Genomic DNA, 26,817 nt, shown 5'->3' with positions numbered 1-26,817 from the left:
AAGTAGGGGGGAGGCATATTCCACAACTTCCATTTGTTTCGGGCAGCCGGGAGTAGTGGCTCACTCCTGTAATCCCAGGCGTCCGGGAGGCAGAGTTTGTGGATGGCCGTGTGAGGACGACCACCAATCCCCCAACGGGTGGTCGGCGTACTTCCGCCACGGGTGTCCCCACCCCTGTCCCCACGTATCCCCCCGTTGGCGTGGCCGTTACACATATCTCGCCCTGATTAATCAGTTATTGTGTGCTGGTGTCTAAGGCCTTGGGTCGACACCGATGTGTGGATATCAAAAAAAAATAAAAAATTGTTTCGGGCGGCTCGGGCCAGGCAGACTGAGGCAGCTGGCGTTTCGTCAGTAAAAGCTACGGCTAAACTGCTAGTAGTTTGATGCGTACCCGTTAATTATTTAATTAAGCCAAAAAAAGTGGGTTATAAAGAAATAGTTTTAACGTGAAATTGGAATTATGTTTCTGAATTTTATTAGAATTTCTTAAGTTAGCAATGAAAATGGGCACGGAAACCAGATGCAATTCTTGTTCTCGTTCATAGCGGTCATCAAAGAAGAAAATTCAACCACATATACTACTCATTGGGATACTGTTGATATTTTATCATGGAAGAAAATGAAATGATTGAAATTGACGAGTCCTTAGTGATGTACTCGTTACTATATGGTACTGTTACAATAGTTTTCGGGTTCGGCTTATTATTTAAATTTTTAACATTTGAATTGAGACTTGGTTTTCGGTCCATTTTGAGTTTGGTGTTACTTTTTGTTGGTGAACCCTTTTGCCAGTTTGTAATCCGAGGACATTGGGGGTTTGCAAGTTTTGCATTAGGATGTGTTATTATATATTCTACATTACCAGGTAAATTTTGTCCTTAGCTTGTACATTATAAATTTCAAAGGGCTTTCTTATTAAAATATAAATTTTTGTAGCTAGCCATCTTGATGCTAAAGACAAGGCAGTTCTAATTACTGGTAAATAATTTTATATTGGTGATTTGATTTTGTTTTGTATATATTACTTGTATAAGTTCCGTCTCGCTAAAAAATGGGTTATCATATATGTTATACGAAGTTCATAACATAATTCTTAAGAAAGGTGACGGTCAATGTTTCAGGAAAACTTAGGAAAAACTTGGTCAAATTTCATAATCCCCATGCTAAAGGGTCAAAGCAGAGTTGGAATTTTGTTAGTTTCACTGCGCAACCTCTGAAAATGAAACTCCAAAAATCAAAATTTTTATTGAACGAGGTACGGAAGAGCCACTTGATTTTCAATAATGTTTTTAAATGCTGTTGTGGCCCTTTGAACAAAAATCTACCTTTTCTATTTTAGAGAATTTAAAAGTAAATCAAATATTATTTCGAGTATTGGTTGCAAGTTGCAACAAGTACAACCAGAAGCTTATAATAAATCTGCTTCAAGGGGAAATACCTAATTTAAAATGTAACATTGGTTTTATGGGAATGACTAAAAAATTTCTTCTTGAGCACAAAATTATTAATACTGGGCCGCCTATCTGCTTCTCTATTGTTATCTAAGTTATAGATTTTCTTATTGCGTACACTCTGAGAAAATTGAAATTGAGTGTTCACTGATGCACTATTTTTTGGATATTTGATATTACAAGGATACTTTCCCCCCAAAGGTGTCATATTATGAAATTGTGGTAAAACAGGTTTATTTAACAATTTTTTTGAAAATACACAATTTACTTAGATAAAATGACAATTATGTTTTTAGACTATTTATAGAAAGGGCAGTGGCAGACTGGATCTAATATTATTGGTTGCCTGGAGACAATAGGCCCCAGCCTTAACAACTATTACGCTATTATATTTAAGGGGGCCCACTTCACGAACGGTTCATAAGACCCACTTGCCATCGGGCCGGTTCACTCGATGGCCAGGGAGTCATTGCATCATTCAATTCATTGTTTCATAATTGTTTAATATATTTTTGTCCTCATTTTAGGGTGCGATTCGGGATTTGGCCAAGCACTGGCTAAACGTTTAGATGCATTTGGAATGAAAGTTTTTGCAACCTGCTTAAATTCAAATTCACCAGGTGCTTATGTGTTAAAATCTACATGCTCATCAAGGTTGCACATTATTGAAATGGATGTTACGTGTCCAAAACAAATTCAAGAAACTTTGATTTACGTTGAAGCTGAACTTGGGGAAGAAGGTGCGTAGAAAAACAATTTTACATTTACTTATTTAACTAAATCCTTTTCTAAGTTTTATCTTGTCTTCTCACAAAAATAATAGTGGTGTTGCATTGATTAGCACTCTCAGGCCATCAAATTGAATTTTTAATTAACAAACATAGGACACGTGAGGGATGGCAATTATTTTGTTGCCCATTAAATGTCCTTGTGCAGGTGCATTTTATACATATCCTTATTCGGTTGATCCCAAACCTTCTACGTAAATTGTTCTTATTCAGTATATCTAGACAGTTTGGTCTATTTCTACACTTTCCTTTATCAGAAGTGCATATGATTAATATGAAAGGAATTTTTTTGTCTGGCCCATCCTGATATGTACAACGGCTTTGTATAGTCAATTGGAACTTTCAATAAGTGCTTTCAAATTTGATAAACCTATTTGTGTAGATAGCTTAGTCACAACTCGCGAAGTAGCTTAAGTATCGCCTAATTCGCCTTATCTTAAAGTGTTAGTTGCATGAAATTTTAAAGTAATTACTAATGAACCAAAAAATTAGATAACAGCTTTTAACATAAGAGCTCTTGCACCTGAAAAATCAGGGAAATATTCATGGGAAAACCTGGATATATCAGGGAAATCGGGTTGCCAATAGCTGTATGAACCCTGCTTAAGCAACAAGGTTTCTGTAAAAGTATTAATTTTCGAAGTCTTCTAAAAATTATTTTTCTTAATGCAGATGTAGAAGCTATTTTTCTCCTAAAGCGCTCCTGTTTGTGTCCATTATTAGCACAAGCTAAATTTGTATTTTAATAAATAAATATCATATTAGAACTGTGTTGATTTTGGAAGCAAAACTTTTTAATTACTGTAGATAACTTAGCCAGTAATTCCTATTCTATATCACTTGTTCTTGGCAGCTACTTTAATTGGGATTTTGGGGGACAAAGTAGGTTAGTTTAAAAAAATAATACACTGGTAGAATTATAAAACGAAAGTTACATTTAGAAATTAAACTTTCAGGTCTTGAAAATAATTATATTCATTATGATTTATTTTTATCGGATTTTTGTGCAACTAACACTTTCAGAGATTAGTTTTGGAATTTGATCAATGTCAAGTATAATCAATATGCTCTATCTAATCTAAAATTGATTTTTTTATAGGTTTATGGGGACTTGTAAATAACGCTGGTATTTGGTACTGCGCTGAGGCAGATATGATGCCTTGGAAGCTATTTGACAAAGTGTTGAGTGTAAATCTTCAAGGGACAATTCATGTTACCAAAACATTTTTGCCTCTCATACAAAGAGGGCAGGGAAGAGTCGTTTTTATCTCCAGTGTTGTTGGTTAGTTAAAATGAATGGGTGTGTTTTTATCTGAAATTTTAATTGATTCCATTCGTTTTATATTAATATAGGAAGGTTTCCACTTCCCTATTTCTCTGCGTATAGCACTGCAATGGCTGGATTATGTTCATTCTCAGATGCTCTACGACATGAACTAAAAAAATGGGGTGTAAAAGTATCAGTTATTGAGCCCAACTGTTTTTACACAGGTGTTGTGTGTTTTTAATTCATATAATTCGATTGGCAATATTATTGAATGTTAATATTTAAAAATTATCAAGAATGGCTGAAAAACCTTAAGGGTGAGTTGGGGGTTTTTGGGTTTAGAATCCTTTAAAATTGAACTCGTTCAAGTCTCGAGTCTTGGAATCTGATTTAGTCGTTAATTTATCCCTAAGCCGTTTATTTAAAGTAAATATTAAAAAAATTATACAGAATGATAAGTTAAACAAAAATTTAAATTTAAATTATTGAAAAATAATTGGTTGAACTCCATCAGGGAAACCTTTATAGCTAAATTCTGAGTCCACTTCGAGTAATTTCTAGTCTTTGGCAAAGGACTCAGCTACACGTTAAGAGCTCGAGTACTTGCACAAGCCTTGATTAAAATTAACTTCAGTAGATAGACCTTTAAGGTGAGCAATTTGACTAGTCATTTAAGAAGGCTTCAGTCTAAAAATGTTGGAAACTAGGTAGAATGGGCCTATTGTTTGTGAAAATGGATAGCTGCAAGTAATTAACAGTGTCCTACCTGGTATAAATCCATTAAAGTAATTCCTTAGGTTTTAATTGATATTTATGATTTAACCCATCATGCTTATCTGAATAATATTCTACATGTGTAGGATAAACAACCAATATAAGACTTCTTGGTGGCTCTTGTTAGTAAAGAAAAATGGTTATCTAGCTCATTGCATTTTGATCATTCATTCATTCAATATTGCCAAACTGTAACAGGGTTTGTACAGAATTGGAAAACTGGGAAGTATCAAAGAATCAAGACTGTTGACAGTAAAGTTAGGCAAATTACCTTTTTTTTGTAAAAATGGGGGAAATTTTGCACTCTGAAGTACAAATTACTTCAATAAGTTTTCTTATTAAAGATAAGATTTGACTTTATTACTTCCCTTATATACAGTAAAGTGGAACCAACTTGGTTTCAATCTCAAACATGAAATGAGTAACCCTATATACCTCTTCTTGAAAAGATTGGTCAAGTTACTTACAAGGAGAGTACCCGAGATGTTTATGGCTAATTTTGTTCAAAGTCGGGCGTAATGAAGACCTATATGAAATTTCCCAAAAGGAGACGTTGCACTAACCATTCGATTTGCCATGGCAACCGAAAATGTTTTTCACCAATTAAAACAAAAAAATTTTTTTTCCTTATTTTACCCAAATATTGTTACCCCAAAAATGTTCCAATTTACCTAAACCATTTCGTGGTTTAAATTTTTTTTTTAAATTTTCATAGGTGAAACCAAGAAAATGCCATGTTTTTTTAAATGGAGATTTTTTTGTTTTAAGTGGTCAAAAACATTTTCTGTTGCCATGGCAAATCGAATGGGTAGTTCAACGCCTCCTTTTGGGAAATTTCATATCAACAATACGCCCGACTTTGAACAAAATCCTTGTTAGTGTAACTCTCTCCACGTCATTGCTAATGTTTGCAACATAAGGTCTTTTGAGGTTATCTTTCACCTAGGAAAACCGGGAAATATCAGGGAAATCAATTTGTAAATAGTTTTATGAACCCTGAGTAATATTTCCGTGATATAAATTTCTTACAATAATAAATCTTTAACAGAAGCAATAGCGCGAAGAGCAGAAGTATTTCAGTGTGTGTGGGACAATATGGATGAAGAGAATCGTTTGAAATATGGTCGTGACTACTTTGATGCAATATTTGCGACTTATGATAAATTAGCCTCTACATTTTCTCGTGATTTGACTCCAGTATTGAGAGCGACGAAAAGTGCCTTGCTGTCCTGCAGACCCAGGCCGAGATACGTAACCGATCGTTATGCAGAAATTTGTATTTGGCTTTATTCCAGCTTACCGTCTTGGTTTGGTGATAAACTTGTTGAAATGGTTGATGTCATTTCTCCTCTTAAAATCAAACCAGTAGCATTAAATGACCAACAGTAAATGTATATACATTTTTTTATATGTTAATTTATTTAAAATAACGATGTTTTGCAAATATTTGTATGTATATAGGAATAAATCTTTTAACTGCCATATTATATACGCATAATTTTTTTACAAGACTTAACTTTACTCCCAAGAGTTCAAAATAGTCAATTTAAGTAAAGGGGGAGGGGGATAGATAAAAATTAATCAGGATTAATTGAATGTAAAGATTGAAAATGTTTTGAAATATGCTATTTAAAACTTATAACCCATCCTTGGGTTGTGACCAAAGCATTTCAATCAAGATAAATCGTCATCTAACAACCATGACACTAAAATCAGGATTAATATAAATGTATAAGCGTAACGGGCCTGGCTAGAATAGTATTTTCCTACATCATTATCACGCTCGTGTGCAACTGTTTCTTATATTCAATTAGTGGTCAATTAAAAATTCTACGCAGGGCCATTACAGCCCAAAATAAAACCATTCAATGACAAAAGTGTGCAGAACCTTTACAATAATAATTTCTTCATAAACATTTTAGAACTTAATCTTTATTGATATATATATTTATATTTTTTCATTTATATATAATAGGTTTTCCACTCCATTTTCTAAGCATTTTAATATCTTAAATGACTACCGGTAACTTGTTTGCCTCGGGACTTTTATTTGTAAATGTTTTGGCAGTGCAAGTTTTTGTAGAATATTGGTTGTTTTTCATTTATAATTATTGTTTTCTTTTTAAATTAGTTCCGAGGCAAGGAAACATTATCACCAAACAGTTTTCTTACATCATCAATCTAAGTTACAGGAGGTTTCTTTTGCATTAGAGAAAAATTACTCTATTGTAAATCATTTTTTCTATACAGAGGATAAGACAAAGAAGTAAGAACGTATCCATTAAAAAAACACCAAGTGCAAGATAAAAAATTCAGATGTAGATTAATTTTAAACCAAATTTTCTTTAGGATCTGTCTAGTTAAGCTTCCTACTTTTTAAAATCACTAATAACCTACATTTGTCTCTTTTTTCCAACAATGAACAGATCCCCTAATAAACCTTTTCTTGTTATAAAACAATACAAATATCCACTCCTAATGGATGTCTCCACTATTTCGAGTGAAAGAGCGATGATGACATGTTTAAAACAAGAACAAGAGATTAAGGGAAGAAAACTTGTCTTTTGTTTAGTCACAGGTACTTTTTCTCATTTAAGTATACTTAATATTACAGTTTTGAAAAATTGAAATCACAGTAGTAAATGTGGCGAACATGCATTTGATGATGTTATGGGTTTATTTGCATAAAAAGTCTGCACACAGCCTGCATAAATAACATCTTCCCCCAACAACACCTAAATACACAACTCTATTAAAATTCTTCCGTTACTTTCGTGAGTACTGGGTTTATCATCAAAACAGTTAAACTATCCCATTTCTTAGTTTTCAACATTTAAAATTGCTCTTAACCAGTGCGGGAACTTTAAATTGGGGGAAATATTCTTACCATTGAGGTAACATTTCTTGTACTATGTGACTTTTTAATATTTTTAATAAACAAGAGAACAAGCCAATTGCAACTTTTCCTTAAATATTTTGATTAGAACGCAATTGCCGTTTTCATATTTAATAGAATGAATTTTTATCAATACTAATGAAAAATCTTAAACCAGAGGCCGTTAACTAGTTTTAACACCTATTATAGTTAATAATTTAAGGTAAAGGGCGAAAAACTAGTTTTGCGGTACCGGTAGTTAAATGACGAACCAAACATTGCGTTCACCGCAAATGTGTACAAAAATAAACTACCAAAAACTGAAGTGCTTTATTTTTGTTACTATATAACCCCAAATAATACGTCCTCCTTAACACTAAAATTTACACCTAACCAACAAACAACGTCTAAGTTCTTTGTTTTAAAAAAGTGTTTTCAACATTTTCTTAGTGCACTAAGAAACGTTAACATTGTTTTCTCACATATTAAAACATGAATTATCCTCACTATTTGAGGATATATAAATTGTAATTTGAATGGAGCCTGAAATTAAAGATAAAATGTGGGGGTGGGGATAAAAAATTCTTACTTTTTATATCATACGTAATTACACATTTTTAATAAATACAAAAAGAAAATGATGAGGTTGAAATAATTTTTTTAGGGAGTTTCACTACGTAAAAGAAAGAAAACTACACATGGTCCCCGCGAGAAATATTGAGATTCACTTATAACCAAAGTGTCTTTGTTCCATAAATTTTTGAACTTTTTCCCACTTGGATAACAGTTAATACAGCTGCATTTTTTTAACAACGTTATGTTTATCACTTTAAATCGCACAAGTTTACACTTTCCAGTCAGTTTTGTTCCCAGCGTAATGGCCCCCGTGCACATTTGCCATATTAATATATTACCGGGTATTTTGTTTTGTACCATCCACATAGCAACAACAATAGGGATGTGTCCTTTTATTCGAAGCCAATCGCATTGTTCTGGTATAGGCTGATATTAAATCTACGATTCATTTAATTATTATACTTAAAGAGATCATTTCCTTAAAATTTCATTTCTTTCACGTTGTCGTTGAGAGGAACCTGAAGTTTTAAGGGTGGTGGTCCCACTTTTGAAGATTAACGTATAAAGAACGAGATGAACAGCCGGTTATACTCTAAAAAAATTAATTTAGCTTCAATTATTATTTGCACTTATAAAAAAAAACTGTTTTTCGTGAAAACAGCAATGGTCATCACCAAGAAATATCGCATGGGAATTGCAATAACTTTACTAATCAAAATGAGAACACCAAACAACACTAACTGTTCAATAGCTTAAAAGGGAGCAAGCATATTAATAGCATTTTGGAGTGGCAATTCCATTACTCTCTACGTAACGCTCAATATAGTTCAAATTTAATTTAGCATTTAGAAACGTGCATCCAATTTTGGTTTGATAGTGACTGTCACAAATAAATAAAGGCTTAAAACTTTTGTAAATTGGGAACTGCTTTCCAACACCTCTTGCCCTTAGAATATTCTCAATAGCAGCTCATCATGCATCGGAATAACATTTCCCAGGTTTCCTATTTAAGTTCTAAGTGACAGCCAGCACTTAAATTTTCTCCCCCCCCCCCCTAAGATGACCTGAGTAGGTATAAAAAAAAACAAGCATGTTTTCTATCACAATTAGCAGCTAATTAAAGTTTTGACCAACATTCCAACAATATCTAATCTTGTAATCAATTTTGCCAGGAATAAATTTTGAAAGATAGTGGAGGCCTTACATGCTGATGAAATATGAGAAGGCAAAGTGAAAAAAGCGGTTAAAAGTCAAGCAAGCATAAATGCGTTTAAGTTTCCATCATCATTAATTTAGGAAAAAAAAGTCAAACATACTTGCTACTTAATGTAGTTAAGTTCCAGTCACTGGGGAATATCATCTTCACTTTTGGGAATATCGAAGATTTCTGCATAGAGAGGGGGGAGTTTAAGCCTGGTCCAATTCAACCTAAACCACTGTAAATGCTCCAAGTGTTTCAATCCTAGTGACCGCAGCTCGGGCAATTTTGCCATTAGGCTGGTGAAAAGATGTGGTTCGCTAGGATGATTGCGTCCAACTTGCAATTTTAGCGCTTCCATTAGCTTCTCTTGACCTTGTTCAATCGCTTTGTGATCGTAGATACCAGACCTCTCTAAAAAAATTAAAAGACAATTACAATAAGTCTTCAGAATCTTCACTTTGTACCATACCTGATGAGAGTAAAACCAATGCAGAAAAAAGTCCAATCTCTGTATCATTCATTTGTAAATTGTTGAATGTCACCACAAAATGAAATAATGACGATACAAATTCGTTCTGTAAAGTGAAAAAAAAATCAATATCACTTTGATTACAATTGCAACCTCGCTTAAGATAGACCTTGGAAAGGTTCGTTACACCTCCAATAAAAGCTGAATATACAGTAAACTACTTTTGAGTTCTATATCAGAGGTACCTGTATGATGAAATTAACACTAACACAGCAGTTTAGAGGGTTAAAGGGTGATAGCGTGGCCTTGACTAAAGTTAGTATAGGAGAGAAAACAAAAAGTGAAGGTCATAGATAAACAAAGGTACTGCATGGCTGTGGGTAAAAATAAATTTGCTCATATTTAATGCCTGGCAGGAGATAACATATGCTATGAAATATAGGAAATCATATAAACTAGGACTTTTATACTTAACTATTGGGCTAAATATATTATATTAACTAGAATGGTATATTCATATTATAGCAGTTACTAACAGTTGATTACTATTAATTAATAAGGGGAAGCCCACAAATTACTAGATAAATCCCATTTTTAAAATTGGTTATTCAGAAAACAGGAGTATTCAGTTGCCTTTACGCGATGCACAGACTTTTTAAAATGCATCCATAGGCAATTCCAAAATGAAAAACTGATTATGATTAAGTTGAAGATTTGTCAGGTAATCATATATTGACACATTTATATGTAAATTAACTATGTGGCAAACCTTCTGAAGTTGCGTCAATTTTAAATACTTTTTAGTTTTATGAACCGTAATTAAAATTAAATTTAGTGAGACAACCTATAGACACAACTGATAGAATATTACTAAGAATAACCCATTACAAAAGGTGCCCTGACTCTTCAGCATTCTGGATTAGCAATTTTCGGCAATGCATTTTAATTTTCCCTTGACCCCCTGACACCACAGAATCCATGCAGTCATAACAAAGTTTCAATTTCCAGTACCAAAAGTTTAATAATTCAAAACTACTCACATCAAACATGAGCTCCATTTGTTGACGCGTAATGTAACTACCATCGCTGAATGTCAAAGTATTATCCATTGTGTTGACCATTCGAGCAATATGTACCAGCCAAATTTCAAAGAAACCCAATTTAATGAGTATCAATTGGTCATCTTGGGTGAGGTCTAAGAATCCAGGAACTCTTTTCGCAAATTCAACCACTCGCTGGATGGAAGGGGTGACCAAAACGGCAAAATGCTGCCACATGACTATTTTCTGATGTTCCAAACTGTCAGCCGCCACCCCAACTGAACTGACATCGCCCCCATTTGGCGATGTCTGGAAATCATTTAAGCTCTAAGCGAGTTATTGAAAAACGAAAAAAAAAAGCATTAAGATTAGTTAATTTCCTCAACTTACTCTTAAAATAATATTTAAGGCACATCAGGTATTGGCAAGTTCAAGGTTATGGCAATGTTTAAGACTATTTTTACGTAATTATTTACTGTTTGTGGTAAAATAATGAAATTTAATGTATATAGGGAACCATTTTTGCACAGTCGTAACTATAATTTTAATTAATATAAAGAAAATTGTAATCAATTTTTTTTATCATACATTTTGGGTATACCAGTATGTGCCACTGAATGAATACATTTCTAACAGAATCCATTTAGTTAATGAAAATATAACCTTCAATATTCTTTACATAAGGCCCCAACAATTCCGGTTATTATATTCAATTTAGGAGCTATAAATTGACTTTTTAATCTAACCTATAAAAAAATTCTAGCCCCTGACTTAAAGTTTGATCACAATACAATGTCTAAATTGTTAAAAATACAGTATTTCAAAAAAAAAAAACACAGTTCATGATTTTGGATTTTTTTCAGGGTTTTTGTTAAAAATTAGATTTTAAAAATCCTAGTGAGATTTTTTCATGACTTTCTGCGAGCATGCAGGATTTTTTCCCAATGTCCAACCTCCCAGAATTAATTGGATGAGTAGATTTTATAAGGGTCCACATTTACATAGACATCACTAACTTAATCTTAAATTCAAAATTTAAACAATTGTCTATTTTACACTAACACATAAATAAAATAGTTTTTTTTAGTTCAATATAGTACTAAATATTTAAATAAGTGTAGTTGTTTAAAGTAAAAGTCCAAGGTTGGAAATATGTTTTCTTAAGTATTGTTAATTTTTAGTAATTAGGCTCGAATTATCAAACAAAATTGTTTTTCTACATCATTTAAACTTGTTGTAAAAGAGTAGACACATTCTTCACCGTGGATTTTCACTTTAAAGAGGACTTTAATTAACAAAATAAAAAGTAAAACCAAGGGGTAGCTTAACACCCCATTGCTCTTAACTTTTTCCAAACTCACAAAGATGGCTGGCTTCCTGACAAGACCTCTCGTTTTCTCCTCAGTGTAAGCGCAATTGGCATGATGAGCCTGTGATATTGTCAGTATTATGTCATACATGGCCAGTTGACGGTTTTCAAGTTCTCTCGCTGACTGATCGGCTTCAGCCTGAGTTACTCTCGTTTCTTCGCTACGTTCACGAGATCGTTTCGGAACTCTGCCATACCGTACAGCTAAATAATTTTGAATAAAAAACTATACAATAGTATCACATTTTTTCTTATCAAATATTGAATTGTTATCAAATAATATTGACTTCTGCGTAAGGTGAAGAAACTTAAACAGTCTAGGCCTATACAAAATATAAATATGCGTAATCTTATCCTTTATAATAGATATATAACTTTCAGTTCTTATAATAAAGTGAAAGCTAACTGTTAAAACCAACGCGTATCTGATAAACGTTTTTTTTTGTGGAAGTTATGGAGAGCAGCTCGGGTCAGTACTCCCTGGCCCCTGGATCCATATTATTGAGGGCAAACAACTCATGCTTGTAAAAGCATAAGCATATTTATCCATCAAGCTCTAGTCTATGCATGGCTGGAAATTCACCTGTTCTACAAAGGTAGAGTTAAAGCTCAGGTTTGACCTCATTTCCGAGGGGCCCCACACTGGAAATGGGAAGTTATAAAAATTCCACACCTTAGTGGGTGCTGAGAATTTAAAACAAACAAATCTTTGACAGGTAACCATATTGTACCAAGAAGAAAACTACCCTTTTCAAATATATAATTGAAGAGCTATTCTCAGTTTAAAATACACTTGATCAATATTTGTAAATTAAATTATGTCTGCAATAAACACAAAATGAAAAAAAAAAACCTAAATAAGTGCGGGATTCCCTAATAAAATAATTTTAGCAATTATTCACTGCCTTAGTTTCAAAACCAGTTATACCAATAATTTAATTATATTTAATCAAGAATGTATTTATTTATATTTAGGATAATAAATACATTCTTGATTTAATTTAATAAAAAAAATTATTTTTCTTTAGGTAAAAATATCAAATTTTAACCAATATGAAGACAGTTTAATTTTATTATGATTTAAATGTTTAATTAAAAAAATATGTAAAAATATTTTTTGGTTTTTGAAATACAATCGCGAATTGCATTCTTTCTAAATATAAATCTTTTATCAAGAAAGCAAAATTATTCTTAAAATATTAAAATTAATGTTGGAAATATTTACATCAATAAATTAAATTGTATTAAACCATGGTTTCTTTGTTAAGTATAGATTTAAAAAGGAGGAGCACTATTTGCCACTATTATTTATATACAAGCTAATTACAGTTATTGAAACTTAAAAAAGTTCCGTACCTTTGAAAAGGTGTATAATTGAGATTTACCCTGGATAAATTACGATGCAAGTTTAGGTAATTTTTTTTGAAAAAACCTACTATAAATAGTTTAAACTGGCCTGATAAAAAGTTAAAACCTTAGTTTCCGGTTAGCCATATTTCTAATGCAAAGTAGTGACTTTTTGAATCATAAAGATTAAGTTAAAAAACATGATACGTTCAAATTAAAATAACCCATAAAACTTAGCCTTTAAACTTTAAAGTATAAGTAAATTTAAATTATGGTAGATGTTTTCCTAGGGGAAAAAATTTCAGAGAACAGTCTAAAGGACAGTTTTAAAATTTAAAATAGTTGGCTCGAGTCCAAAAAAAGCCAAGCTACGAAGAGTTTCTTCCTTGCCTCTACACTGTAAATGCTTGGAAGCACAATACACAACGAATTCTCCAGTCATTTTCTTTATCTAATATGGTCAGTAAAAATTACCCAAATAATACTATCATCATACTATCTGCGGCTTTGAAACTCAAGGGGTTATATAAAAATAATGCTAATCCCATCTAGACCTTCCACAATGGTCATTACATTTACACTGATATCAATTTCTCACTCTCTATGAAGGGAAATTTGTACTTACAATCTCTGGACATGCCAACAGCTAGACATTTTTTGAAACGACAATACTGACAACGATTTCTATTGAGCCTGATCACTAGACACTTGCCATCTCTCAAGCATCGGTACTCTATTTGCTTTTGAATGCTTCTGCGAAAAAACCCCTGCAAAAATTAAAAAGAAAATTTAAGTACATTCAATGAACAAACATAGGAAAATTCACATTTGTCAAAAAAAAATGTAATAAGCCTAAACCAGGTTGACTAGCAATAACATAATTCGTCAGTAATTAATCTTTAAAGGAAAAAAATTTCAGATAACATTTTTAAACTTAAAAGTCAAATTTTAATAAATAATTTGGGAAATTAAAATTATTTTGTCTGCCCATAAAATTACCCGAAGGTAAAAGGTGTAGTCTTTGGTCAAAAAAAGTTTATAAATGAAACGCAAAAAGTTCATTGGCCCTTTTCAATAAAAGGAAAAACAACCCAAAATGTCCAAAAAGATAACTAAAAAATCCAGCCCTAGCTAGATCTTAATAAATGTAAATAGAAAAATAAATATATTACTTTGAGTATAAATTATAAAATTATTAGAGTTCAACATTATTTGCGATTGAATATACGCAAATAATAAAAATATGAACAAAATATGCCTTCTACGAGAAAAGTAACAAATGTCAGAATGAAAAAATGGGTCTCAACAAACAAAATTATCCTTATTTTAGATTGTTTCAGTGGTGTAAGTTTTTTTGGTGATATGGTGAGCCAATAATAACCAAAAACGTTTTAAAATAGTATTTTACATAGGTACAGCTAAGGAAAGAAGGAAATTTTTTTCAAAAAGGTCATTGACACAATACAAGACCATTGGAGGCGAAAGGAGTTTTTTCGCTTCTACTTTCTCTGGCTTTATCTTTGACTCCCTTTTGTGATTGAAAACACAAGCGAAAAGTTTGTTGTGAAACCAATCACAGACCTACATATTAAGATTAGAAAGGACCCAATTTTTGGCATTAGCCAATAGGCAGACTTCTGTTCGGGGCCTTGCACTGACTTTACAACACACCTTTTGTTAGAATTTATTTATACCTTTAATTAGGCTAGGACACATTCAGCATACACGCCTGTTATTGTGAAAAGATAAACAGTAATTGCACCTCAACTAAGACAATACCAGTAAAGAATATTTCACGCTGCGTGAACCTTCATATCAAAATGCAAATATTTGAATTTGTTTTTAAAAATAAGTGGTATTGATTAGTGTTATTTCTACATGGATAATTAAAAATTACATTTAAGGGATTTTTCACTTAGCGTTTTAATTTTAAAATAAGCCTTTACAATAATTTATAAAACCTTTAATCAAACCTTGAAAAAGTTTAATTTTACTGAGCAGCTTCGACAAAATGCACTTAACTGGCTTAAGAAGTACATTTTTTATTTTCAAGACACGATAATCCTGGAGCTCGTATGCATCGCCGTTTAAAATATTTAAGTTAGGCTTGCTCGCAAGCATATGAAAATAACTAATCACGCATAATTGATATTTTTGGGACATCAAAGATAAAAATTAGAAATCATGGGTCATAGAAATAGTTCAAAAAGCCTTTCATTTAGTTATGGCAAGTTAATGAGAGTTACCTTATTCACATCATTAAAAATAAGATAAAATACTTGTAGGGTAATTAACCTAGGTATCTTTTTGAATATAATAATAAACAATATTGAAACCAACTTATGTTAGAGTTGTGGTTATAGCCCTGTCACTAATGTTGTTACATTAATTATCGCTTTTAACTTCTGAAAGTTTTTATGGAAAAGTGAAAATACTAGGGGGAAGACTACTTTTAACACTCAGAGGAATACTTTCAAATTCTTCTAATTTTTGCTACTGTACCAAGAAGGAATGGTGGTTAGAACCCAAATAACTGGGAAAAAAATTTTAGATACAATTTTATAAAAATGTCGTTTAAATTATACACTCACAATGTCAGTAAAATTTTACTGCAAACAACAAATTTTCTGAGATTAAATGAACATTTTGAACGTTTTTGAGGATATGTTCTACAATTATTATAATTAACATACCAATATATCACCTGATTACAGAATAGAACTAAGCAAAATTGGGACTTTTGCCATTTACATTTCGCTCATAGACATCATGTTAAATTAAATCAGTTAGTAGTTAGATGGATAAAAGCAGTGGCGGACTGGCCATAGAGTGAACCTGCCTGATGGCAGGTGGGCCCCCACGGACCGTTCATGAAGTGGGCCCCTCAAACATGATAGCGTTATAGTTGTTAAAGCTGGGGCCCTTTATCTTCTGGCAGCCCAAAATATTAGACCCAGTCCGTCACTGGATAAAAGTGTGTAAGGTTTAATGCGGTGTCCACCGCAGGCCTAATAATAAAGTGAAGCTACTACACAGAAGCATACGTGGTGGGAGTCATACATTTATCGCACCAAATGATCGTGATAACCTTTCTGATAAAACTTACTTTCTATGGTTTGCTAGAACATTTTACATATAAAACACTTTTATAAATTGCACAAATATAAATATTAAATAAGATTAATATTAGGCATGTACCAAGCGTTTCAAATTAAAAATGAACCACCACACTAGCAGTCTCCCTAGATAGTTCAGTTGAAAAGTCAGATAGATGCCGAAATAAAATGAACTGCTTGCTACATAGGATTTTAGTGACTGAGCACCACTTTTTGTTTTAGGCCTTGTCAAGGCTATATAATTTTCGGCTGATCAACTAGCAGCTTTATATTAGTTTCATAGCTTGACAGTAATAGCCTAGGTGAAAGCTATTTGTACCATACAATTTATGTAAAGATAACTTTAAGTATGCAGTAATAGTGCAATAGAAAAGTACTCTTAATTGCAAATAATTTAGGTACCGATGTTTTCGACATTAAGTTACATTTGTAAATTTTGAATTAAGAAATGTTTATTATTTGTAGGTAATTTTATTTGCACTATGCCTTCATGGCTATAATTTTATTTATACCCCTATAACTTTATAAATAAATTTAAAGCTTATTTACACTCAAAGTCAGCACATGTATCTACCACATCTGGAATATCTTAGCCAATAATTTATGCTATAGCGTAGGGAAATGATTCGGAAATGTTTAAAGGTGTTTATTTTTGTCCCAGTGTAAAAAGGGTGTTTTTAAACTATTAGGAGAGTTGAATGACAAACTTAATTCCAAAAAAATTAGAATTGCAGACTATTTACAACTAGTTTATAATGCAACAAAACGGCTTTAAGAAGTTTCAAAGCCGTATATAGAAGTTTAAAAGTACAAAAAATTTTACAGATATTTTAATTAATGATTAAATAAATGGTTAATAACATTGGGAGCCAACTCAATATAGGCCCATATAATCATACAAGACCTTAGCCCCCCTCCGGGGCCCATGGTCCCAAGTTCTGATGTCGGCAAAACCCAACAAAAAATAATAGGTCAAAAGACACTTAAGTTTCCAAAAAACAGCATAATACTCATTATTACCAAGTTTAAATATAGTAGATTTGGGTGATTAAAATATCTAACTACGAACGGTCAGCACACGACACACGTACACTTCAACAAAAAAAACCCATCGCCGTTCGCACTGTGATTTTTAGGCCTAGACATCGGACGGAATGCTTCGAAACTATAAAATGAAAAAAACCTTACCGGTCTCGCTTATCCCGGCGCGGTGCATCAGTACTTCAAATAGTTTAAATTTTTCAGTTCGGACCCATAGACATTACTACATTTTCGTTTAATCCTTTCGTATCACCGAGTTTTAAACAATGAGACCCGAATAACATCCAAAGGCTCGCGTGAAAGTGACCATTGGGGATAATAAAGTTTCGTCTGGTGGCTCAAACTCTACGTAATACTTGATGCTCACCTAGCAACCAAAAGGGGGAGATAAACGGACAAAGGCTGCGGTGCTTTTCCCAGTTCTCAGAGAGTTACGACAGGCTGGGGAGGGAACATTTTTAGTCTACCCCATCGTCCTCCCCCCTTAACTTATTCCCCTCTCGACGGTTCATTCAACTTTTACGCCTACCACACGACGCTAGCGCCATACACCGTTCACCAGCGAAGCAACCCAAACCAGATTTCCTCCTATTGCTTCTAAATAGCTCGTTCTAAATCCTGTTAGTGGCTAGGAACTCTTCAAGAACTTCATTCCCATTCGATGGATATTTTAAATATCCAATAACGTTATTATCACATTAAACGCTTATTTAAATCAAATAATACCGAGACAGGAGAACCCAATAAAATAAGCTATAAATCCCAATTTGAAGCTTTATTTAACTGATGAATAGCATTCGTATAAATCGCGTTAAAAAATAATATAAGATTGAAATGATTGGATCGAAAAGTTTTGCGTCGCGTCAAAATTAAGTGGGAAAATAACGCTAACACGCTTATGACTATATAGCGATTTTATTTATTGTTTTGGCTGAATCAGAGGAAGTTATACGATACGAGGTCGTTGAACGCGACTCCCAAGTTTCCACCCCCGTAAATTTCCCCGCCCAAAACTTTTTGAGCTTCTCTAAATAAGACGCGATTAGGATAGGGCTAACAAAATAAAAATTGTTACGTTGTTTGTGACATTCCACTCTAGACTAGATCGTATAAAATTAAGGAAGTATTATCTGTTGGCTAAATGCGTTCGCGACAGTTTTTAATCAATCATAAAAAATAGTTGTAATAAATTGTTCCCTTTCCTAAAAAAATTCGGGGTACACGCTCGTGCCATATGTTACTTTAAATAAACGACAGGTAGGGCCAAACCAATTGGAACTCGAATAAATTAGCTGAAAACTATTCGTGAGTTCTGAACCGTTAAGAGAACGGCCTAGGACTGAGCTGTAACGTCACGCAAAAGTTCTGGATAGTTCAGAACTTTTGTACGAATAGTTGTGATTCGTACGATTTGACGTACGCAGCCCGATGTGCAGACGAATTTTAGAGATTTCAACCTTGAGTTCCGACCAGTACTTGCTCTTGAGCAGGTACCATTTAGAACGGTTCCGAACGGTTCAACAAGAGGTTCTTGTCTGCGAATAGTTTGCATTTGGGTAGTTCTAAATTTTTTTTACCGAATAGTGCGCATGGGGACTGGTTGAACGGTTCAGAACTCACGAATAGTTTTCAGCTACTGATTCCCCGGTACTAACTGTCACCCGAACAATAATTTGAAAATGTGATTACAGTATGGAACAAATAAAATGGAGGGGATTTTTCTAAACAAACTGTAACCGTTGGTTAGTAACAGTGGCGTAGCCAGGATTTTGTTTCGGGGGGGGGGGGGGCACACCATTGAAAAAAAATAAAAAAATAAAAATATTTGTACGTACGACCATACGTTTCGGGGGGGGGCATGTGCCCCCTGTGCCCCCCCTGGCTACGCCACTGGTTAGTAAGTGTAATGATTGAGCCCCACGCTCCAACCCTACACACTGTCTTCCATTAAAACACACACTACGAACACCTATTCCCAGATCATATTCTTTTCCATTATTACTCTACCGAGGGATATTAATCTTCCGTGCCGGTTGCCTCTACCAGCTGAAGGGAATTTTACCTAAAATTGCGGAAACACTATCGCCATCTATTTAATGAAAAAACAACTAAATATCAAATATTCAAAATTAATGAACAGTGTCGTATATAACTTTATAAATATTAATAAATTACTTCACGAAGAATTATTACTTATTCCACCAATTAAATTTTTATAAAGAATAAATTACGAGATACGTAAAAGCTAGCGCCATCTACCAGCGCTAAAAATAAATGCTTTTCTACGTGACCTTGAAACTCGCTACGCAGTGTACGATCAATGAAAACGGAACTGCCTTATAAATGGTACCCCGGTAGCTTGTTGCAAGGTCCGTAGAGAAAAATACACTATTGGGTAGATTGGACCGGTGCGTAGATTGGACACGTATATGATTATACAATTAGTGAGTTTCCAAAATTTATCACAGATGGCGGTAGCTCCAACAAAAACCTCAAATTGACCTATTTTCAAGGTTTCTTAAATAGAAACCTTGCTATTTTCAATGAATTTATAATTCCGAATCTTTTTTATGGCTGTTAATTCTTTTCGTATTGTAATCCAAATTAGAAACGGAAAACGAAAACCGATCCAAGAAAGAGTGCTGGTGTATTTTTGTCTATTGCGTTTCTTTCTATTGGCAGATTGTGTAGCAGAAAAGAATCAGTGAGAGTAATGAAATAAGAGTATCAGGCTGCGTGGTAGTATCAAAATAATAAATCAACTATCAAATCCATAAGTTAACATTCATAAACTACAAACAAATAAAACATTTAAGACCTAAAGTTCGAACAATTACCTCTAGAGAAGAAACCAGTTTTTTTTTGTAATAAATTTCATGATCGGCTTCATTAATTATAATAAATTTCATGATCGGCTTCAATAATTGATAAATATTTTGCCAAAGTAAAATTTTTGAAAGCTATCCTGAACCTTTCCCAGAATCCCAGTAATGAAATTTTCGTCTCCTCAACGTAACCTTCCATTATTCCATATGGGGGATGGCGAAGGGGATTTACCAGAATTGGTTACAATATCCGGCTACTTATTCCGCACCGTATTCGTCGGTCTAAACATTATTCAAAAACCCTGTGACGTAAATTATACTCAAATTGAAGTAATTTTGCATTTGCTACAATTTTTTTAAAGGTGGCGCTAGTAGTTGAGGGTTACGTTGAGAAGACGCGTTTTGGAGAGAGGGCGCTAGTAGTCTAGGGTTACGTTGAGAAGACGCGTTTTGGAGAGATGGCGCTAGTAGTCTAGGGTTACGTTGAGAAGACACATTTTGGAGAGATGGCGCTAGTAGTCTAGGGTTAGGTTGAGAAGACGCGTTTTGGAGAGGTGGCGCTAGTAGTCTAAGGTTACGTTGAGGAGATGTGTTTTGGAGAGGATAGCTGTCTTTTATTTGTCTACGGTTGCAATTTCTGCATGAAGAAAGGATGTAGTAAACCTCAATTTAACAGGAGTTACACATATGACTTAGAAAGCGTAAAATACTCGTTATGGATAAAAAAATTACGACAAAAACGGGGACATTTTTGGGGGTAACATGAAATATGTTTTTCCCTTTTAAAATCTTTTATGTGATAGCTATCAAAATGCTGAAATAATAAAGATGTTGTTGAGGACAATCAACTACAGGCTACGATATCGTGTTTTCCCTAATTTATGCGAAATTATGGGTCCTTGATTTTTTTCTGATAGTTTCAGCTTTGAGCGAGAGATGGCGCCACTACATCCGAGCCGCGCGTTGCCACTGCGGTAGATACGTAACACGTGATAGGTATCAATGTGGTCCTAGATAATAGTGGTTCGGCTAGTGCGTCCCAAATTCTACTCCTTTCGTTCTAATTCTTTCTAAAAAGTAATAACGCGTGTGTTTTCACTTATTCGCAGCCCTCTTTTCCGCCCTCCCTACCCCCGATTCGCCACTACCACTTTTCGCGTCCAACTTTCACTTTCGGCACGTGAAAATGTTGGCGGCGAAAAAACTCGGCTTGAAAACGGGGCCATTTCGCCCTGGCAACGAAATTCGCGTTCAAGCACGCGCGCCAGTCGAAAATAGGCCAACAACCAGGCGAATAATTTGAAACGGGCTCGCTGGGCTGCCAAGACCGGCCTCAAAGGGGGAGAGAAAGCTGCGTGGAGGGCTGTAAATAAGGGACGGTGAAAAAAATGTTGATTTAATGTCCGATCTCAATTTTAAGATAATTACTAAATCGAATCGCCTTTAACTTTCCGAGACTGGCTTGACAGTAAAATAAAACGTGCGTAATCAACTGACCATGGCACCCTCGCTCTTTGTTACAGAAAGTGTTCAATATTTAATTCGCTTTAATTTAGTTCCCCTTATCGAGAAAAAAACACTTAATACGGTTAAATCACTGGACTATATTAAAATAATTTTCGGCGTTTCGATGCCATATCTGACATTCAAAATTTTTTAAAAACAAAATATCGTGTCACACCGTTTCTGGCGCGTAAAATGAGGGACAGACAAATAAATAGGGTATACCCAGCCACTTTCGACAACAAAATGTCCACCAGACTTCTGATTAATAATCAGCTTGGCTAATACACAAGGCACCACCTTAGGCCTAAGTCATCAAGCGACTTTTAAAGCTATTAATTCAGTTGGCCGTTTTACAATACGTAGGAGGGTTGTGGAAAGCCCTTAATGCCACGCGAGCCAACAGCTCCCTACACTAGCTATTACCGTTAACTTCTACAAGTTTTTATGGAAAGGGAAAACCGAAGAACTCAGGGGTGGAACTCCATAAACCAGTGGGGAGAGAACTTGCAAACTCAACGCGGAAGAAGTTGTTCCAAATTTTCACCCAGTACCACAAAATGGGATCGAACCCGGCTCATCTTGCTGCGAGGCGAAAGTGCTAACCACTCCGCCACCCCACCTTTCCGAGACTTCTCAAATATTTATCCGAGACTTCTCAAATATTTATCCGAGACTTCTCAAATATTTATCCGAGACTTCTCAAATATTTATCCGAGACTTCTCAAATATTTATCCGAGACTTCTCAAATATTTATCCGAGACTTCTCAAATATTTATCCGAGACTTCTCAAATATTTATCCGAGACTTCTCAAATATTTATCCGAGACTTCTCAAATATTTATCCGAGACTTCTCAAATATTTATCCGAGACTTCTCAAATATTTATCCGAGACTTCTCAAATATTTATCCGAGACTTCTCAAATATTTATCCGAGACTTCTCAAATATTTATCCGAGACTTCTCAAATATTTATCCGAGACTTCTCAAATATTTATCCGAGACTTCTCAAATATTTATCCGAGACTTCTCAAATATTTATCCGAGACTTCTCAAATATTTATCCGAGACTTCTCAAATATTTATCCGAGACTTCTCAAATATTTATCCGAGACTTCTCAAATATTTATCCGAGACTTCTCAAATATTTATCCGAGACTTCTCAAATATTTATCCGAGACTTCTCAAATATTTATCCGAGACTTCTCAAATATTTATCCGAGACTTCTCAAATATTTATCCGAGACTTCTCAAATATTTATCCGAGACTTCTCAAATATTTATCCGAGACTTCTCAAATATTTATCCGAGACTTCTCAAATATTTATCCGAGACTTCTCAAATATTTATCCGAGACTTCTCAAATATTTATCCGAGACTTCTCAAATATTTATCCGAGACTTCTCAAATATTTATCCGAGACTTCTCAAATATTTATCCGAGACTTCTCAAATATTTATCCGAGACTTCTCAAATATTTATCCGAGACTTCTCAAATATTTATCCGAGACTTCTCAAATATTTATCCGAGACTTCTCAAATATTTATCCGAGACTTCTCAAATATTTATCCGAGACTTCTCAAATATTTATCCGAGACTTCTCAAATATTTATCCGAGACTTCTCAAATATTTATCCGAGACTTCTCAAATATTTATCCGAGACTTCTCAAATATTTATCCGAGACTTCTCAAATATTTATCCGAGACTTCTCAAATATTTATCCGAGACTTCTCAAATATTTATCCGAGACTTCTCAAATATTTATCCGAGACTTCTCAAATATTTATCCGAGACTTCTCAAATATTTATCCGAGACTTCTCAAATATTTATCCGAGACTTCTCAAATATTTATCCGAGACTTCTCAAATATTTATCCGAGACTTCTCAAATATTTATCCGAGACTTCTCAAATATTTATCCGAGACTTCTCAAATATTTATCCGAGACTTCTCAAATATTTATCCGAGACTTCTCAAATATTTATCCGAGACTTCTCAAATATTTATCCGAGACTTCTCAAATATTTATCCGAGACTTCTCAAATATTTATCCGAGACTTCTCAAATATTTATCCGAGACTTCTCAAATATTTATCCGAGACTTCTCAAATATTTATCCGAGACTTCTCAAATATTTATCCGAGACTTCTCAAATATTTATCCGAGACTTCTCAAATATTTATCCGAGACTTCTCAAATATTTATCCGAGACTTCTCAAATATTTATCCGAGACTTCTCAAATATTTATCCGAGACTTCTCAAATATTTATCCGAGACTTCTCAAATATTTATCCGAGACTTCTCAAATATTTATCCGAGACTTCTCAAATATTTATCCGAGACTTCTCAAATATTTATCCGAGACTTCTCAAATATTACCTCGGTTTTTCAGATATTTCTAAACCTTTTTGTTTTTAGTGGATTTAAAAATTTCCGGAAATAATGACGTCGATTTTTCCTACTTGTGAAGTGACTAACCCCTCAGTTTAAAGGTATCCGCTACTGTCAGCAGTTGATTGTCGTCAGTGTAAGAACAACTAAACTCCTTCCAAATCCGTTTGTACCTTATTTTATATTCCATGATGGAAAATATGGTACACAAATTTTCCCTCAACCTGTACACGCATTCTCTGAGAAATGACACCAACAAATGACTATGACACATTGAAAAACGATGCAGAGTTCCTTCATGACTTAGGATGATACGCTGCCGAGAAACTCTGGGCAAATAGGTCACCAAAGGTGTCGAAGAAAATCTCTGCAGCATCGTAAGCCTCTCCAAAACGGTTCTATTGTTAATCACGGCTATTAAATACTATTTAGTAAATAAAGTAAATAACCGGTATGGAAGATAAAACCACTTAAATGAACTTTTCGTTTATAAACAACGGTATACTGGGTATTTAAAATAATTCAGATAAATATCAACTCTGTTCTCTTCTCTTTGAACTACCACAACGAAATCGGGTACCAAATACTCGCCTAAGATTAAAGGTCCACAGAATCGTTTGAAATATTCGTAACTAATTTCGGTTAGCTCCTCCCCTTCCGTCACGTGACCCGGACATGCTTCTTTCGCTTCCCAAAACAAGTGATTATGTCAATCCAATTTTAAAATTAAAACGATTCTGTGGCTTTTTCATCACAAAACCTAAACATAGATGGCAGTACTTTGTGTGAAAGATTGTGAAGCAAAATCGAAAGCAGACGAACTTTCGCTACAAAGTATGCTAGGGTGAACATAACAATATTTGCAGTTCCTTATTCTTATAGATTCATGCCTCAATGCATTCTGGCCACAGCCTACTTCAGTCTGTGACTGTCACCTTGTCACAGTTTCTAAACGACCGGAACACACTCAAATGGCTAACGTGGTTCAGTAATGACGTCAAATGTGACGTAGCGATGAAAACCTCAGGTAGAAGACACTTATAACTTCTTCGAAAGATGGTAATTATTAAGGAAAAAACATTACCTTGCAGCCTTCACAGGATGTGACGCCGTAGTGGTAACCGGAAGCTTTATCTCCACAAACTTTACAAGGAACGAAGGATTTTGTGGGTGTCCCACTGTTAGAATCCGCCGCTGCGAAATTGTTTTGATCTGGAAAATAGAAAGACAAACATTTATTATTTACATATTGATACTATTTAATTGATTAAATTAATATAATTTAATTGATTAAATTAATATAATTTAATTGATTAAATTAATATAATTTAATCGATTAAATTAATATAATTTAATCAATTAAATTATATTAATTTAATCAATTAAATTATATTAATTTAATCAATTAAATTATATTAATTTAATCAATTAAATTAATATAATTTAATCAATTAAATTAATATAATTTAATTGATTAAATTAATATAATTTAATTGATTAAATTAATATAATTTAATTGATTAAATTAATATAATTTAATTGATTAAATTAATATAATTTAATTGATTAAATTAATATAATTTAATTGATTAAATTAATATAATTTAATTGATTAAATTAATATAATTTAATTGATTAAATTAATATAATTGATTAAATTAATATAATTGATTAAATTAATATAATTGATTAAATTAATATAATTGATTAAATTAATATAATTGATTAAATTAATATAATTTAATTGATTAAATTAATATAATTGATTAAATTAATATAATTGATTAAATTAATATAATTGATTAAATTAATATAATTGATTAAATTAATATAATTGATTAAATTAATATAATTGATTAAATTAATATAATTGATTAAATTAATATAATTGATTAAATTAATATAATTGATTAAATTAATATAATTGATTAAATTAATATAATTGATTAAATTAATATAATTGATTAAATTAATATAATTGATTAAATTAATATAATTGATTAAATTAATATAATTGATTAAATTAATATAATTGATTAAATTAATATAATTGATTAAATTAATATAATTGATTAAATTAATATAATTGATTAAATTAATATAATTGATTAAATTAATATAATTGATTAAATTAATATAATTGATTAAATTAATATAATTTAATTGATTAAATTAATATAATTTAATTGATTAAATTCAATCGACGAAATTAATCTTATTTAATCAATTAAATTAATATTATTAAAGCAATTAAATTAATATTATTAAAGCAATTAAATTAATATTATTTAATAAGTTAAATTAATACTATTTAATTGATTAAATTAAATTAATATTATTTAATCAAATAAATTAATACTATTTAATCAATTAAATTATTATTTAATCAATTAAATTAATACTATTTAATTGATTAAATTAATATTATTTAATCAATTAAATTAATATTATTTAATCAATTAAATTAATACTATTAAATTGATTAAATTAAATTAATATTATTTAATTCATTAAATTAAATTAATTTTATTTTATTTATTTAACGAAATTAATAGTATTTAATCGATGAAGTTAATATTATTTAATCGATGAAGTTAATATTATTTAATCGATGAAGTTAATATTATTTAATCGATGAAGTTAATATTATTTAATCGATGAAGCTAATATTATTTAATCGATGAAGTTAATATTATTTAATCGATGAAGTTAATATTATTTAATCGATGAAGTTAATATTATATTATTTAATCAATGAAGTTAATATTATATTAT

General features: G+C 32.6%; 2 protein-coding genes across 3 annotated transcripts in view; one reads left to right on the top strand and one right to left on the bottom strand.

The window, feature by feature from the left end:
- Positions 1 to 288: 288 nt before the first annotated feature.
- Positions 289 to 5,764, top strand: LOC149947841 (retinol dehydrogenase 16-like). Of its 2 annotated transcripts, XM_090172027.1 has the most exons (7): positions 289 to 423; positions 484 to 868; positions 940 to 981; positions 1,982 to 2,194; positions 3,342 to 3,524; positions 3,596 to 3,733; positions 5,332 to 5,764. In XM_090172027.1, exons 2-7 carry the CDS (start codon positions 613 to 615, stop codon positions 5,670 to 5,672), a joined length of 1,173 nt encoding a protein of 390 aa, XP_090028153.1. In that variant the 5' UTR covers positions 289 to 423; positions 484 to 612; the 3' UTR covers positions 5,673 to 5,764. The 2 variants fall into 2 exon arrangements, with proteins under 2 accessions (XP_090028153.1, XP_090028152.1); XM_090172026.1 differs by having other exon boundaries at positions 289 to 868.
- Positions 5,765 to 7,757: 1,993 nt separating this feature from the next.
- Positions 7,758 to 26,817, bottom strand: part of Eip78C (Ecdysone-induced protein 78C) — a 104,156-nt gene continuing 85,096 nt past the window's right edge. Inside the window, exons 2-8 of the mRNA XM_090171760.1 lie at positions 25,127 to 25,254; positions 13,786 to 13,927; positions 11,806 to 12,017; positions 10,445 to 10,771; positions 9,405 to 9,510; positions 9,051 to 9,346; positions 7,758 to 8,326 (exon numbers count right to left, since the gene is read on the bottom strand). Coding sequence (XP_090027886.1) covers positions 9,078 to 9,346; positions 9,405 to 9,510; positions 10,445 to 10,771; positions 11,806 to 12,017; positions 13,786 to 13,927; positions 25,127 to 25,254 — 1,184 coding nt within the window. The 3' untranslated portion in view covers positions 7,758 to 8,326; positions 9,051 to 9,077. The remainder of the gene's footprint in view (positions 8,327 to 9,050; positions 9,347 to 9,404; positions 9,511 to 10,444; positions 10,772 to 11,805; positions 12,018 to 13,785; positions 13,928 to 25,126; positions 25,255 to 26,817) is intronic.

The sequence above is a fragment of the Leiobunum rupestre genome, chromosome 4, assembly GCF_980474605.1.
Source record: "Leiobunum rupestre chromosome 4, qqLeiRupe1.1.hap1, whole genome shotgun sequence".
Taxonomy (NCBI): domain Eukaryota; kingdom Metazoa; phylum Arthropoda; class Arachnida; order Opiliones; family Sclerosomatidae; genus Leiobunum; species Leiobunum rupestre.
The sequence above is the reverse complement of the archived record's forward strand: the minus strand, read 5'-3'. Positions and strand labels throughout refer to the sequence as shown.